General features: G+C 37.9%; 1 protein-coding gene across 5 annotated transcripts in view; it reads left to right on the forward strand.

The window, feature by feature from the left end:
• Positions 1-17218, forward strand: part of MINDY3 (MINDY lysine 48 deubiquitinase 3) — a 110893-nt gene that overhangs the window by 44876 nt on the left and 48799 nt on the right. For all 5 annotated transcript variants that reach the window (XR_013173037.1, XM_077155042.1, XM_077155056.1 and 2 more), the window contains one exon: positions 6877-6947. Coding sequence is in view for 4 of the 5 variants with exons in the window: in XM_077155042.1 (XP_077011157.1) it covers positions 6877-6947 (71 nt within the window). In the remaining variant the exon portion in view is untranslated. The remainder of the gene's footprint in view (positions 1-6876; positions 6948-17218) is intronic.

Here is a 17218-nt window from a genome sequence, read left to right on the forward strand (position 1 = left end):
TGCTTAGGATTAAATCATGACTTTTCTAGGGTACATAAATCCTTTCAAACCAGCACACCTTCCTTCTCTGTATAACTCCACTATCACCTTTGATCTTTCTGTTTTACTCTTTAGGGGTATTTGGGCTATGCCCATTTATTTTTCATTTTGGAAGGGGCGATCAGTAACATGGGGTAGCGAGATGGAACTTGCTGTCTCTCTGGAGAGGCTGGGCCCTCTAGGTTTCAGAATTATCTGGTCCAGGGACCCATCTGGAGGTTTTAGGTTTCTGGAAAGTTACCCTAGTACATGGAACCTTTGTAGAGTCTTATATATTGCCCTAGGTGTTCTTTAGGATTGACTGGAATGGTTTTGCTTGGGGGTTGGCAAGTTATAATAGGTAGCAATGTCTAACTGAAGCTTGTGTAAACCTTCCTAGACTATTCATACCCTGGGACCTGCAGTCCTGGGCATTTTATCCCTGTCTCCTATCTTGTTTCACAGAGCAGTAGTGAACTCACTGTGCTCTACTCTGCCATCTTCCTGGAAGTCCTCTTTATTAGAATTTATATGCAAAAAATCAGAAATGCTTATGTTCTCCAAATTTTATTACTTGAAAAATTGATTTAATTAACTGAAACTGAGTTGCCAGTTAAAATACAGGACTCTTGGTTAAATTTGAATTTCAACTAAACAATGAATCCTTTTTTTAACTTTTTAAAAACATTTTTTAATTGTGAAATGTAACATATATACAAAAAAAGTAATACTTTTCAAAGTGCATTTAGCAAATGGTTACAAAACAATTTCCAAAGTTTAGCATGGGTTACCATTCCACATTTTCAGGCTTTTCCTTCTAGCTGCTCCAAAACAGCCCAAAGACCCCTATAAATTGGGAGTAAGATCAAAGTAGGAAGAGGAGTTGAGCAGAGAAGATGACTGCTGAACCACAAGAATGAATCATTTTTTAACTTAAGTATGGCCCATAAAATCTATGCAATATACTTACACTAAAAAATTATCTGTTTTTGTAATAGGAAATTTACATGTGGGTGTCCTGTGATTTTATTTGCTAAATCTGACAACCTTAGCTCGAACCCAATTCTCTAGCAGCCTGACTTCTTAGGAATTCAGCAGACAACTAGGAAGTTGTTTTAAAAAGCTCTTCACTCTCAGAAGTAGATGTCACAAAGTTCATTGTGCAAATTGCATGTACCTTTACCTGTGAGATACCCAAGTCTTTCTCAGCATCTTTTTGTTCTCTGTTTTAGCTATTCTAACATTCTTATATAAAAAACTCATTATGATTACTTCTTTTAACTACAGATTCTCTTATTTATTATTTGTTGAAGAACTGCACATAATCTCATCCCAGGTTACTTTTTCAGCCATCATGAACCTGTACTTGAGCGAAATTATGTTCCTTAATCTCATTCCTTTGCTCCTGCAAGGCCCTGTGCCTGAGGAGCTGTGTCCCTCCCATTGGTTCCTGTCCATCCTTCTCTGCCCATTCACATCCCCTCCCCTGGAGAGGCTCCCAGTTCCCTCCGTGGGGAGTGGCCTGTCCTGCCTCTGTGCACCGTGTTCCCTGGCACTTTCTGCACCCTCTGTGGCCTGCTGTCTCATTGTGAACTGCCCCAGAGAGGATCTGGGCACCTTCCTCTTCATGCACCCTGTGATGTATCCTTGCATTCTTCTGAGCACTGTGCTTCCCATGCTTAATGCTCAGGGTGTGCTTTTTAAATAAATGTGTACACTGATACAGTTTCCAAGTCAGCATCAAATATGAGAGGTCCAAAGGGACTTCTGTAGAGCAGTGATAGTTGGCAGTGGGGGAAAACACTGAAAACTCAGACTCAGAAGTACGGGCATACCTTGCTGATATTGTGGGTTCAGTTCCCAACAACTGCAATAAAATGAGCATTGCAATAAAGTGAGTCACAAAGTTTTTGGTTTCCCAGTGCATATGAAAGTTGTTTATACCATACTGTAGTCTCTTGTGAAAAGAGAAAACTGTACATGCCTTTATGAAAAAATACTTTATTGCTAAAACATGCTACCCATCATTTGAGCCTTCAGTGAGTTATCATCTTTTAGCTGGTGGAGGGTTTGCTGCATTGACTCTTCCTTTCACAGAAAGAAGACAATTTCTCTGTGGCATGTGATGCCATTTGATAGCACCACAGAAGAATGTCTTTCAAAATTGGAGTCAGTCCTCTCAAACCCTGCCATGGCTTTATCAACTAAGTTAGTGTAATCCTTTGTTATCATTTCAGTGGTGTTCAGCATCTACACCACAACTAGATTTCATCTCAGGAACCCACTTTCATTGCTCATCCATAGGAAGCAACTCCTCATCTGTTCGAGTTTTATCCTGAGATTGCAGCAGTTCAGTCACAGCTTCAGTCACCACTTCTAATTCTAGTTTTCTTCCTGTTCCTACCATATCTACATTTACTTCTTCCACTGAAGTTATCTGTAAGAGTTGGAATAAGTGTCTTCCAAACTCCTGTTAATGTTGATGTTTTGATCTCCTCCCATGAATCATGAATTTTTTAGTGGTGAATCCTTTCCAGAAGGTTTTCAGTTTACTTTAGCCAGATTCATCAGGTGAATCAGTCATCTGTGGCAGCTGTATCCTTATGAAATGTATTTCTTAAATAACAAGACTGGAAAGTCGGAGTTCCTCCTGACCCATGTGCTGCCAAATGGATGTTGTATGAGCAAGCATGAAAACAACATTAATCTTCTACATCTACTTCAGAGCTCTTGAGTGAGTAGATGCATTGTCAATGAGCAGTAGTATTTTGAAAAGAATCTATTTTTCTGAGCAGCAGGGCTCAACAGTGGGCTTAAAATAAGTCAGTAAACCATATTATAAGCTGATGTGCTCTTACCCAGGTTTTGTTGTTCTGTTTATAGTGTTCAGGCCAACTTGATTAAACTTCATTCTTAAGAGCCCTAGGATTTTCAGAATGGTAAATGCACATTGGCTTCAGCTTAAAGTCACCAGCTGCATTAGCCCTTAACGAGAGGGCCACCCTGTCCTCCGAAGCTCTGAAGCCAGGCAGTGCCTTCTGTCTAGCTGTGAAAGTCCTGGATGCCCTCTTCTTTCAGTAGAAGGCTGTTTCATCTACTTGGAACGCCTGTTGTTTAGTGTAGCCACCTTCATCAATGATCTTAGCTAGATTTTTTTGGTAACTTGCTGCAGCTTCTGCATCAGCACTTGCTGTTTGACCTTGCACTTTTATGTTATGGAGACTCTCAGCTTCTTTCCTTAAACCTCATGAACCAATCAACCTTTGTTGGTTCAAACTTTTCTTCTGCAGCTTCCTCACCTCCCTCAGCCTTCATAGAATTGAAGAGACTTAGGGTCTTGCTCTAGATTTGGCTTAAGGGAATGTTGCAGCTGGTTTGATCCTCTATCCAGACCACTAAAACTCTTTCCATAGGCTCGCTAGTCATTCATATGCTCACTGGAGTCGTCCTTTTAATGTCCTTCAAGGGCTTTTTGTTTGCATTCGCAATGTGGCTAACTGTTGGGTGCAAGAGTCCTAGCTGTCTTGGCTTTTGACGTGCCTTCTTCACTAAGCTTAATCATTTCTACCTTTTTATTTAGAGAGCTTTGCAATTCTTCCTTTCAACTTGAACACTTAGAGGCCATTGTAGGGTCATGAATTGACCTGATTTCAGTGGTTTTGTGTCTCAGGGAATAGGGAGACCCCAGGAGAGGGAGAGAGGTGGGGAAAGGACCAGTCTGGAGAGCTCAGTACACAAACAAGATTTGTTGATGAAGTTTGCAGTCATATGGGCATGGCTCATAGTGCCCAAAACAATCATAATAGTGACATCAAAGATCACAGATTTCCTTAACAGATGCAATAATAACGTAAAAGTTTGAAATATTGTGAGAACTTCCAAACTGACACTGAGCCCCAAAGTGAGCATGTGGTGTTGGAAAGATGGTGCCAGTGCATTTGCTCAACACAGGATTGCCAAAATCTTCAGTTTGTGAAAAGCGCAGTATCTGCAAAGTGCAATAAAATGAGGTATGCCTACAGAATTGTGTGTTAGTCTTGGTGATTAAGCAGTTAAAGTCGATGGGGACTGATCGTGATGAATCCTCAAAGCTTGCTTAAGAAAACAAAGAGAATTTTAAAATTAATCACATACTGGTATTTTCTGCAAACATACAGTAAATAGACCTCTTTGAGGATCCTGAAAGTCTCATATGAGAATAGTATATTCTCACTGTATTAAAAAACTTGGTACAATAAATAATATTCTTAATGATGCACTTTAACTATCAAAAGGAGAAAATTTTAAATATATATTCTGTTTAAGAGTATAATACATCTTTAAATATTACCATCCAGAGTAGATGTCTAGATCTGTGATTAATCTGCATGATTAATTGCCCTCAAATTACAAATAGCTATAGTAATATAATTGTAACATGATATTATTCCCAAGGCATCAGTTTAAAACTCCAAGGAAATTGATGTAGTATCTAAGTGTAACACTAGGTGGTGGTAATTGATTTTGGAAATTAAATTATAAAAATGTTTTCCAACCTAAGTATTACTCTTTGAATATGAAAACATTTGGTACCGCTAAAGGTTTCAAAAGAAAAGAAGAAAAATCTGCATGCAAGGCTCTAGAGTATTATTTCTACCTTTATGGACTATATCCTCCATTCTTTTCTCTCTTTTGAATGGTCTGATCCAAAAATTCTCTATTTTGGGGGTCTCATTTTTTATTCTCTTAAAAAATATTGAAGATCCCAAAGAGTTTTGCTCATGTGGATTATGAGCAAAGATAAGCAAATAATGGCTTTTCATGTAAGAAATTAAGTCTTAGACATTTAAAATTATTTATTCATTTTAAAGAAATAATATACCCATCACTTATTAACATAAATAACACTTTGAACAAAAAATAACTATTTTCCAAAAACAATAAAAATTATTAAGAAGAGTTACATTGTTTTAAATTTTCACAGATCTCTTTAAATCTGGGTTATTAGTAAACAGCTAGATTCTCATATCTGCTTTTGTATTCAGTCTTTTGTGATAATAGGATGTCATTTAGCTTCTGGAAAACACCACTCAGCACTCATGAGCGAGTAAGAGTAAAATAATTGAACATCTTGTGAAAATTATCTTGATCTCTTTTAATCCTTGAAAGGTTCTCAAGGACCCCTAGGAGTCCCAGACCATACTTTGAGAATCATTGCTCTTAAAGCTTATACATACTTGCCTTCTGTTAACTGTGAATTGAATAACTCAAAAAGTTAAATGTGCAGTACTTGATTTACATGATCTGGATGTTGTACTTAAGGATACATAGTAAAACATTTACAACAAAGATGAGCGGAAACTCTTATTAATTGATAAGAAAACACATTATCCCAGTGGAAAAAATGAATAAAACATGACTAGATAGTGGAAAGACGCAAAATTGTATATACTGTATGTTTTCAACAGATATAATTTTAACTGGGAAAATGCTTTTTAGAGGTATGTGTGGGCCCAAATGCATTATTATAGTTCCGTTAAATGTGCATCAATTGAGGACTATAGTCAATGAAAAGATTTTACTGTCATTGCAGTTGTCTCTGTTGTGAAATTATCTCTTCATTCTTTGTATTGTGTCTGTTCTGTCTTATACCTGTCTGGAACTTGACTCTCCCTGAGTGCTGGTGGTCCCCAGATCTCTGTTTCTAACCTTGATCCCTCTCTCCTGTGTCCCTCACCTAGTGGCTTTCCAGTAGTTTACCCATCTCTAGCTAGAGTCCTAAAGGTACCCTGATCACAGCATGGCTGAGACCAGACTCATTTTCTGTCTCCACACCTCTTCAGAACCTACTTCTTAATTCTTTCTTTCAGTTAATCACCATTTATCAGGTTCTAAGGAATCTTTGACTGTTTCTTCATCCCAGAAACCCATTGATTTTTCATACCTCTTTGTTTTATTAGGCTGTTTCCTACACCTTGAATTTTCTTCTTATCCTCTTTTGTCTTGGAAAACTCCAGCATTTGTGTCAAGTTGCCAGTCAAATATTGCTTCTTTAACCCTGAACTTCATCAGCCTTCTTGAACCAAGGTATCTTTCCCTGGATGCATTTGATTAGAAATTTCTGTAGACTTTGTTAATTGGGACTTTTTCTCGGCCTTAGAACTGTACACAAGCAGTTTATTAAATTCCCCTTTAAAAAAATATATATATATATATACGGCTTCTTTAACCCTTCCTTAACACATTAAGCAGGTACTCTTGTATCACTCTGTGTGTGTGTGTGTGTGTGTGTGTGTGTGTGCGCGCGCGCACGCACAGCTCTTAACCTCTGTGCATTTTCCACTCCTCTTTTGTTTCCCCAGTCTTAAGCAAAATTGCCTTTATTTACAGGGGGGAGAGAGTATCAAATGCCCACAAAATGTGTGTGCAAGTAGATTCACTGCTCCCCAATGATACATTTTAGAAATTGTGATTAGCATATCCATTTGTTTTTCTAACTCAAAGTTAATTTATTTTACATGGCTTTTATCTTTCTTTTTGCTAACAATTCCCTAGATTATAAGGAAAAAGGTATTTAAAAGTTAACATTGAATAGAAATTTTTATATAAGTACATTTAATGTATATCTGAAGTATCATATTTCCCAACACAAACCTGGTCTAATACTGTTTTATAATGAAGATTACTATAATGATGATTTGATTTGAACTCTTAACAAAAATATGTACTAGGTTACAAAGGATAGTTTTGGGTAAATGTAAAAGTTATTGGTGTGAAATATAGGTGATTATATATGTACTCAGACACGTATATATGTTTACATGTAAGTCCTTTTTGGATTTATAGATACTAATCAATATGACCTTTTATTTTTAACAGAACTTCTTGGTGTACGTGAACAAGCAGCTGTAGGCTTCCTAACACTAATGGAAGCTTTGAGATATTGTAAAGTAAGTTGGTTTTTAAGGTACTTTGCATGCTTATTTACATATCCCCTGCTGTGGATAGTATTTTTGTTCCTATGACAGCATATTTCAGCTTATTAATAATTATATACTATTTTCTTCAATTCCTTCCTCACCCCCCACCCCAGGGTGACAGGGTTAGTGAAGAAAGAACTAAGCCAGCTAGTTGTGCTGAGTTTTGTGTTCCAGTCTGTTCTTTTTGGGGGAGGGTACAAACCCTGTATAAAATAATATGTTAAAACAGAGAAATCCACTATTGACTATAAAGGTATTGTTTGGTAAACTGAGGTGAAAAGAATGCTCTAAACAAAGAATGCTCTTAATCGAAACAACTGTTGGTGCTGCATCAGGCAAAGAAAAAGAATTTGCTAAATGCCTGAAATTCTAACTTTTTAAAAATTTTTTTATTAATTTTAAGAAAAAAAATTACAGGAAAGAAACACAAACATTCCCAGTATGTGATCATTCCATTCTACATACATAATCAGTAATTCACAGTATCATCGCATAGCTGCAGATTCATCATCATGATCATTTCCTAGAAAATTTGCATCAATTCAGAAAAAGAAACAAAAAGACAACAGAAAAATAAAACAAAAACAGGAAAAAAAACCATACACACCATACCCCTTACTCCTCCCTTTCATTGATCACTAGCATTTCAAACTAAATTTATTTTCACATTTGTTCCCCCTATTATTTATTTTTATTCCATATGTTCCACTCATCTGTTGACAAGGTAGATAAAAGGAGCATAAGACACAAGGTTTTCACAATCACACAGTCACACTGTGAAAGCTACACTATTATACAATCATCATCAAAAACATGGCTACTGAAACACAGCTCTACATTTTCAGGCAGTTCCCTCCAGCCTCTCCATTTCCTCTTAGATAACAAGGTGATATCTACTTAATGCATAAGAATAACCTCCAGGATAACCTCTCGACTCTGGAATCTCTCAGCCATTGACACTTTGTTTCATTTCACTCTTCCCCCTTTTGGTCGAGAGGGTTTTCTCCGAGAGGGTTTTCTCAATCCCTTGATACTGGGTCTCAGCTCATTCTAGGGTTTTTCTCAATCCCTTGATGCTGAGTCTTGAGTTCATTCTCGGATTTCTGTCCCACGTTGCCAGGAATGTCCACACCCCTGGAAGTCATGTCCCACGTAGACAGGGGGAGGGTGGTGAGTTTGCTTGTTGTGTTGGCTGGAGAGAGAGGCCACATCTGAGCAACAAAAGAGGTTCTCTTGGGGGTGACTCTTAGGCCTGATTTTAAGTAGGCTTGACCTATCCTTTGTGGGGTTAAGTTTCATATGAACAGACCCCAAGACTGGGGGCTCAGCCTATAGCTTTGGTTGTCCACACTGCTTGTGATAATATCAAGAATTCAACTTGGGGAGGTTAATTTTTCCCGTTCTCACCATTCCCCAAAGGGGACTTTGCAAATACTTTTCCGCTTACTGATCAAATCACTCTGGGATCACTCTGGGCAAACCAACAAAATCTCACGTCTTACCTAAGGTTCCATGTACTTATGTTGTTCAACCAAGCTATCTACATAAGTTATATTAGGAAATGCACTAGTCAAAATATAAATTTTGTCCCAAATAAAGATTTTTTGCTTTAGTCTCACACATAAGTTGAAATTTTAAAATATTAATTACCATCAATTTCAGCACCCTGCAGTAATGACATCCCTTTGTTCTTCCTCATGCAAAAACGTTTTTTAAATTTGTACATTTAGTCACTGTCATTATACACTCTAGGCAAGCCTAGATTATACCATCTCAATCTTTGTCGTCTATCTTTTTTTCTGATTTCACTTGTATCCCCAGCCCTTCTCCTTCTATCATTCTCACATTCAGCTTCATTCAGTGTTATAACATAATTGTATTACTGTTAGGTAGTATTGTGCTGCCCATTTCTGAGTTTTTACATTCATTCAGTCCTGTTGCACAATCTGTATCCCTTCAGCTCCAATTAACCAATATCTTACCCTATTTCTATCTCCTGATGGTCTCTGTTACCAATGAAATTCTCCAAGTTTATTCACTAATGTTAGTTCATATCAGTGAGACCATACAGTATTTGTCCTTTTGTTTCTGGCTAATCTCACTCAGCATAATGTCCTTAATGTCCATCCATGTTGTTACATACTTCATAACTGTATTCTGTCTTACAGCTGCATAATATTCCATTGTATGTATATACCATAGTTTGTTTAGCCACCCATCTGTTGATGGACATTTTGGGTGTTTCCATCTCTTGGTAATTGTAAATAATGCTGCTATAAACATTGGTGTGCAAATGTCCGTTTGTGTCCTTGCCCTCATGTCCTTTGAGTAGAGACAGCATATAGATGGGTCCCATTCCCTAATCCATTCTACCAGTCCATGTCCCCCAATTGGGAAGCTTAATCCATCAACATCAGTGTTCTTACTGCCCAGGCAGTACCCTCCTCTACCATTTTGCCTTTTGGCCTTATATGTCCTTCTAATTTTCCTTCTTTTTACCTTTACTTATGGTCTTCCTTTCTACACTCTTCTCCACACCTCTCTCTTCTGCCTTCGATCTGTCTCTAGTGCTCCCTTTAGTGTTTCTCTCAGAGCTGGTCTCTTGGTCACGAATTCTCTGTGATTTTTTGCCTGAAAATGTTTTAATATCCCCCTCATTTTTGAAGTACAATTTTGCTGGATATAGAATTCTTGGTTGGCAGTTTTTCTCTTTTAATAATTTAAATATGTCATCCCATTGTCTTCTTGCCTCCATGGTTTCTGCTGAGAAATCTATGCATAGTCTTATTGGGCTTCTCTTGTATGTGATGGATTGCTTTTGTCTTGCTGCTTCCAAGATTCTCTCCTTCTCTTTGACCTCTGGCATTCTGATTAGTAAATGTCTTGGAGTACTTCTATTTGGATCTATTCTCTTTGGAATACAGTGTACTTCTTGGAGCTGTAATTTTAAGTCTTTCATAAGAGTTCGGAAATTTTCAGTGATAATTTCCTCCATTAGTTTTTCTCCTCCTTTTCCCTTCTCTTCTCCTTCTGGGACACCCACAACACGTATATTCATGCGCTTCATATTGTCCTTCAATTCCCTGAGTCCCTGCTTATATTTTTCCATTTTTTTCCCTGTAGTTTCTGTTTCTTGTCGGATTTCAGATGTTCTGTCCTCCAGTTCACTAATCCTATGGTCTGTCTCTCGAAATCTACCATTGTAGGTTTCCATTGTTTTTTTCGTCTCCTCTACTGTGCCTTTCATTCCCATAAGTTCTGTGATTTGTTTTTTCAGACTTTCGATTTCTTCTTTTTGTTCATTCCTTGCCTTCTTTATATCCTCCCTCAGTTCATTGATTTGGTTTTTGATGAGGTTCTCCATATCTGTTCCTATATTCTGAATTGTTTCAGCTCCTGTATCTCAATTGAATTGTTGGTTTGTTCCTTTGACTGGGCCATATTTTCAATTTTCCTAGTGTGATTTGTTATTTTTTGCTGGCATCTAGGCATTTAATTACCTTACTTAGTTTATTCTGGAGATTGCTTGCACTTCTTTTACCTGGGATTTTCTTGGTGGATGAATTTGTTGTCTATCTGTTCTTTGACCTTCAGTTCAGCTTTATCTGAACCTCTAGCTTAGGTTTTGTTTAACAGAGGAGAATTTTCCAGTTCTTGTTTTCTTGTTTCTTGCCCTGCTTGTATGGTGCCTTCCCCTCACACACACTTAGGAGGGTCTACTTAGATATTATAGACCCCAGCCCGATTTTCCCAGACCAAACTGGCCTCCTGTCAGGAGGAAAGAGTCACCTGCGTCGGTTTTCCCTGAGGGTGAGACCCAGCAGATTAAAAGACACTCCTGCAAAGTCTCTGGACTCTGTTTTTTGTATCCTGCCCAGTATGTGATGCTTGTCTGCCTGCGGGTCCCACCAGCATAAGATGATGCGGTACCTTTAACTTTGGCAGACTCTCCCTGCTGGGAACGTGGTGGAGACAGAGGAGAGGTTGCAGGCTGGTTTTAATGGCTTCAAATTACCAAGCCCTGGTGTCTGAATTCCTTGAGGGAGGGATTCCACCTGAGTTGGCCTTCACCCCTCCCCTGGGGAAGGCAAAGGCTCCAGACAAGCTCTCAAACAACCCTGTTTCTGCCTATGTCTGAGGCAGTTGCAGCCTGAGAAGTCCTGATGCTGAATCCAGAGGCAGTCACGCCTTTGTAGTAACACAGCCACAAAAATCTGTTTCCTTTTTTTTCTTTTTCCGTCAGCCCTGCCCCTCGGCTCTGGGGCAAAAAACAACAACCTCCGCTTTGACCAGAGTCACCTGAGCTGGGGGCCTATTTTTAGTAGTCAGAACTTGTTAATTAATTCCACAATTGGGGTTTAGTTGGGCTCAGTCCCTGCTGCTGGTAAATTCCCCTTCCTGTCCCCTCTGGGAAGCATCCTGTTGGGGAGGGGCACCGGCCACCACGGCTTGGGGAACTCACGGTTCTGGGGGGGCTTACAGCCGGTCCAGCTGGTCCAGACTGGGGTACGCTATCTGTCCGGTCACTGACGTGGCCCAGGAGTTGTTCTGTACTGTTTCTGGTTATTTAGTAGTTTTTCTGGAGGACGAACTAAGGTGTGCACATTGTTAAAGCTGCCATCTTGGCCCAGAAGTTCGAAGTTCTAACTTTTATCTGTTCATATGAGAAGCAGTTTCACACAAAAAAATGCCAAGCATTTCACAGTATTGAACTCTTCAACATATGTGCTAGTTAGGAATTGCAATGAAATTCAGTTATTGTGCTATATTTCATTATCTTTCCTATACAATCTTATATCTTTAACAAAAGTTAGTTTATATTGATCTGAGCTATTGAGTACATGAAAATCTGAAATAATAAATATTCTAAATAGTTTTAAATGGAGTTTAAATCATTAACAATTTTCACTTAATAAGATGTCATAATTATTTTTGAGAAAGAAATAGGTGTAATATTCTTTTCCATTTTAGAATGATGGCTCCATTACAGTGCTTCTGGAGGTCGTGATTAGTTTTAATAGCAGTAGCAGTCTTTCCTTCTTTTTTTCGTGCCAGACATCATTCCTCTTTCATGAAGTCACTTGGAAAGGAATAATAGCTGTTTGATAATCCATAATATTCATGCTGCCCTTACTTGTTAGTAGTGAGCATGTGTTTAAATAGGGGTGACCCTTTTATTTTCAGTGACTTTGTGTAAGTTAAGGCTTTTCTGAGGCAGTGTGGCAAACAGCGAATCCCCCCAGTGCACACGCAAATTCTCATATCCTAGAAGCATGTGCTGCAGGTGGAAACAATGTGGAGAGTATATTTATTTTGAGGACAAATATACTTTAGACGGTAGGTACGTAAGGGCTAGGATTTGGGTTAGTGTTGTATCATTCCTCACCTGAAGCTTTTTCAGTTTTTCTTTGTCCAAGCTCTACTACTTCACCAGCACATACCACACACCAGGAGCCTCAACGTTCGCTTGCTCTTCATGATCAGCCTTCCTTATGGTAATTCCTACTGTGCCATGGGTCATCACTACCAAAGGATGATATTCCTCAGTTGAAAAATAATGCAGTATTAAGTTGCTGGTTAGGAATTGTGTTAAAAGGTTTGCTTTTCCTATTTTCTTGAATAAATCAACTTGTGGTTTTATAAAATCTACATGACTTAATTTTTCAAAAACTTTTAGGAGCATGTGTAACTTACAACCTACTAGTTGTCATATATTTTCAGAAGTATATATTCGCTTATGTCCCCATACATTTGTTGAGATGCTCAGTGATACCTAATACGCATTGGACTTCTAGAATATTTTCTTACATCACTGATTAATGGCTAACAAAAGAATGAGGAACAATTGTTTTCCTTTTAGTTTCATACATAGGTTATGAATATTGTTAGCCTTGACCCTAAATGCAGGCTGTCATATGAAGGTGGATTACATTCAAAAGTTAGTTTATATTGATCTGAACTATTGAGTACATGAAACTCATTTTACCTGTTTCCCAGAATGTCGCACAAAAAGGGCCCAGTTGACCCATGAACTGTTTTTCAACAGATGCTACTCACTTCACGCCTGTTTTCTAATACAATCTGTACCAGCATGACACATTGGGTAGCTAGTGGGGTAGGTTTTTTTCACACAGCTGCTTATGTCAGTAATATGTGCTCATCAGTAAAGAATTACCTCTTTTTTTCTTCAAATTAAGTAAAATTTTGTGTACTATTTGCTGAGCAAAGTTTAGGTGTAGTGTTCATAGGATATTAATTTGCTGGATGCTGCTTGTACATATATTGGAGTTAAATTTATTTGGGGCAAACATTTTTTTTCCATTTAATTCATTATTCTCTTCACTCTTTTTTTTTTTCTATTCTCTTCACTCTTATTAAAGTACTTATAAATATTATACCGCAATATCCAATAATGGTATGACTTCTTTTATTTCAGGTTTTGTGAAGATTAGATGAAGTCCTGATTTTGGGGACATTACAACATAATGAAAAATATCTGTAAAACTATTACTTAATCCTTAAAGATATCACATGCCACTATTAAAATCTCTACATTATATAAAAGTTAAATAAGTGATAGAGTTGTAACATTAAACAGAAGCTTTGAATTTGTTACTGGATCTGTCATCACAGCGTTGCACATTGTGTTTGCTGCTCTGCTGCAGAGCCTGTTTCTCGAACTGCTTGCCTGTGCAATCTGTCTGCACTTGCTGGTATCCCATTCAGCTTTTGGTGCACTCCACACTGACTTCCATAGCCACTGCTCCACCAAAGTGCTGTTATCGGCATCACCAGTAACCTCATGTCACCACATCCAGGGGATGTTGTCACTCTCTCCCTTTCTCGTGCCATGCACCACAGTGTGCTACACCTCCTTCCCAAGCATGCGCCTTCACTTGAGTGATGCTGTGCTCTCCTGATTTTCCTCATCTTCTGTTACTTCATTATCTTTTACTTTTTCTTCCTCCTTGACATGACTTTCAAATGTTTGACTTCTAGACTTGCTTATAGATACCTTCTGTATGTGAAAAGAAAATTCAGCAAATCTGATCCATAAAGTTTATTTTTAGGTTAAGGTTTCTGTCCTGATAAGAGTATGAAGTTGATTGGTATGAACCTGATTGGGTTTCACAGCTCTTATTTCATTTGTTGTAAGATAATCTCGGTTGTCTTATATTTCTTTTTCTGAGCTATACATACAAAATGATGCTCTCACAATTTTGGCGCTGTTTTGGTGGTCTGTTTCTGCACTCTCAATTTGATTCCGTTGGTCAATGCTTCTGTCTTTGTTCCAGTACCATGATGCTTTGACCACTGTGGCTTTATAATAGTTTTTAAAGTCAGAGAGTTAATCCTCCCACTTTGTTTTTCTTTTTTAGGATGCTTTTAGCTATTTGGGGTCTGTTTCCCATCCAAATGAATTTGGTAACTAGCTTTTCCAAGTCTTCAAAACTAGGTTGTTGAAATTTTGATTGGCACTGCATTCAATCTGTAGATTAATTTGGGTGGAATTGACATTTTAACTATGTTAAGCTTTCCTATCCATGAGCAGGGAATGTCTTTCCACCTATCTAGATCTTTGATTTCTTTTAGCAATGTTATGCAGTTTTCTGTGTTCAAGTCCTTTATGTTCCTAATTAAGTTCATTCCTAAGTAATTGATTCTTTTAGTTCCTATTTTGAATGGAATTTTTTCTTTAACTGACTCTGCAGTTAGGTCATTGCTTGTGTATAGAAATGTTACTGATTTTTGCACATTAATTTTATATCCCACCACCTTGCTGAATTTGTTTATTAGCTCAAGTAACTTTGTTGTAGATTTCTCAGGGTCTTCCAAGTGTAGTATCATGTCATCTGCAAATAATGAAAGTTTTTCTTCTTCTTTTCCAATTTGGGTGCCTTATATTTCTTTGTCTTGCCTGACTGCTCTAGCTAGAACTTCTAGCACAATGTTGAATAATAATGCTGACAGTATGCTTCCTTGTCTCATTCCTGATCTTAGGGGGAAGGCTTTCAGTCTCTCTCCATTGAGTATGATGCTGGCTATGGGTTTTCATATCTTCCGTTTATCATATTGAGGCAGTTAACTTTGATTCCTATCTTTTGGAGTGTTTTTATCAGAAAAGGATGATGAATTTTGTAGAATGCTCTTTCAGCATCAATTGAGAGAATCATGTGATTTTTCACTTTTGATTTGTTAATGTGCTTTATGACATTAATTAATTTTCTTCTGTTGAACCATCCTTGCATTCTGGGTATAAACCCCACTTGGTCATGGTATGTAGTTCTTTTAATATGTTGTTGGATTCGATTTGCTAATATTTTGTTGAGAATTTTTGCCTCTATGTTCATGAGGAAGATTGGCCTGTAGTTTTCCTTTCTTACAACATCTTTATCCAGTCTTGGTATTAAAATGACATTAGCTTCATAAAATGAATTAGGTAGAGTTCCTTTTTCCTCAATTTTTTGGGGAAGTTTGAGCAGGATTGTTGTTATTTTTTTTTTGGAATGTGTGATAAAATTCCCCTGTGAAGCCATTTGGCCCTGGGTTTTTTTTGTAGGAAGGTTTTTGATGACTGATTAAATCTCTTTACTTGTGATTGGTGTGTTGAGATCTTCAGTTTCTTCCAGAGTCAGTGTAGCCTTTTTGTGTGTTTCCAGGAATTTGTCCACTTCATTTAAGTTGTCTAGTTTTTTGGCATATAGTTGTGCATAGAATCCTCTTATGATTCCTTTTATTTCTTCAGGGTTTGTAATAACATACCCCTTCTCATTTCTGATTTTGTTTATTTGCATCCTCTCTCTTTTTTTCTTTGTCAGTCTCTTGTTGACAAATTATTTCAGGATCTGTTTGTCTGTGGAAATTTTAATCTCTCCCTCAGTTTTGAAGGACACTTTGGCTGTGTACAGAATTCTTGGCTGGAAGTCTTTCTCTTTTAGGATCTTGAATATATCGTACCACTGCATTCTTGCCTCTGTGGTGCCAGTTGAGTAGTCTGAACTCAGTCTTACATGGTTTCCCTTATATGTAGTAGATTGTTTTTCTCTTGCCGCTTTCAGAATTTTTCTGCTTCTCTTCAACGTTTGAAAGACTGATTAGTATGTGTCTTGAGGAAGGCCTATTTGGATTTGTTTGGAGTTTGTTGGGCTTCTTTGACTTCTATTTTTATGTCTTTTATAAGGGTTGGGAAGTTTTCCCTATTATATCCTCAACTACTCTTCCTAGCCCTTGATTCTTCTCTTCTCCTTCTGGGACACCAGCGATTCTTATATTTGTATGCTTTGTTTTGTCTATCATTTCCCTAAGCTCCAATTGAATTTTTTCCTTGTGTTTTGCCATTTGCTGTTTTCAGTGTTCGAAATCAGTTATCCTGTCCTCTATTGCTTATTCTTTCTTCTTTCTCTTCAAATCTGCTGTTGTGTGCCTCTAGTATGTTTTTTATGTGGTCAACAGAGTAGTTAATCTCTGATATCTGCTGTTTTTCTTTTTATTCTTTTAAATTCCTCTTTATGCTCTTCTACTGTCTTCTTTATCTCCTTTATGTCATTCGCCATCCCACTTATTTTATTAAGTAGAGTTATGTGAACATCTTTGATTAATTGTTCCAACGTCTGTATCTCCTCTGGTGTTTTAATTTGGTCATTAGGCTGGACTATATCTGTCTGTATTGTGATATGCTTAGTGATCTTGTGTTGTTTTGTCGCACATAAATATCTTGATTGATTTACTTTGGGAGTTGATTTCCTTCAGTAGTCTAAGGACTTGTGTTGTGGGATGGATGTGCAGCAGGTTGCAGGGCACGTGACAGGACACAACAGTGTGGTGATGCATAGGCGCCGATTGGGGATGTTACCCTGGTGCTTGTTTATGTGGGTGCCCAACAGTCAGGGAGGATGTCTCTGTGTGTGTGCACAGGTCTGAAGGGTGTAACCCTGGTATGTGCTGATCTAGGGCCTGGGGCCCTTTGTGCACATGGGCAGAACTATGGCAGTGGGTTGGCATTATGCCTTCATGGGAAGGGGGCAGATGTTGACCCAGCTGCGCAGGTCAACACTTTCTCCTATAATTGTCATTTTTGTTTACTTATTTATCTCTTTTAACCTTTGAAGGCAGGGATATTGTTTTGCTGGGCATATAATAGGTGCTCAATAAATATTTGTCGAATGCATGAATGAATGGACAGTGTCACCAGAGTTGTAAAATTTCTAAATATGTGTCTTTGCTTTTCTTCAATTGTTAGG

Source organism: Tamandua tetradactyla, chromosome 1 (assembly GCF_023851605.1).
Source record: "Tamandua tetradactyla isolate mTamTet1 chromosome 1, mTamTet1.pri, whole genome shotgun sequence".
NCBI classification, from domain to species: Eukaryota; Metazoa; Chordata; class Mammalia; order Pilosa; family Myrmecophagidae; genus Tamandua; species Tamandua tetradactyla.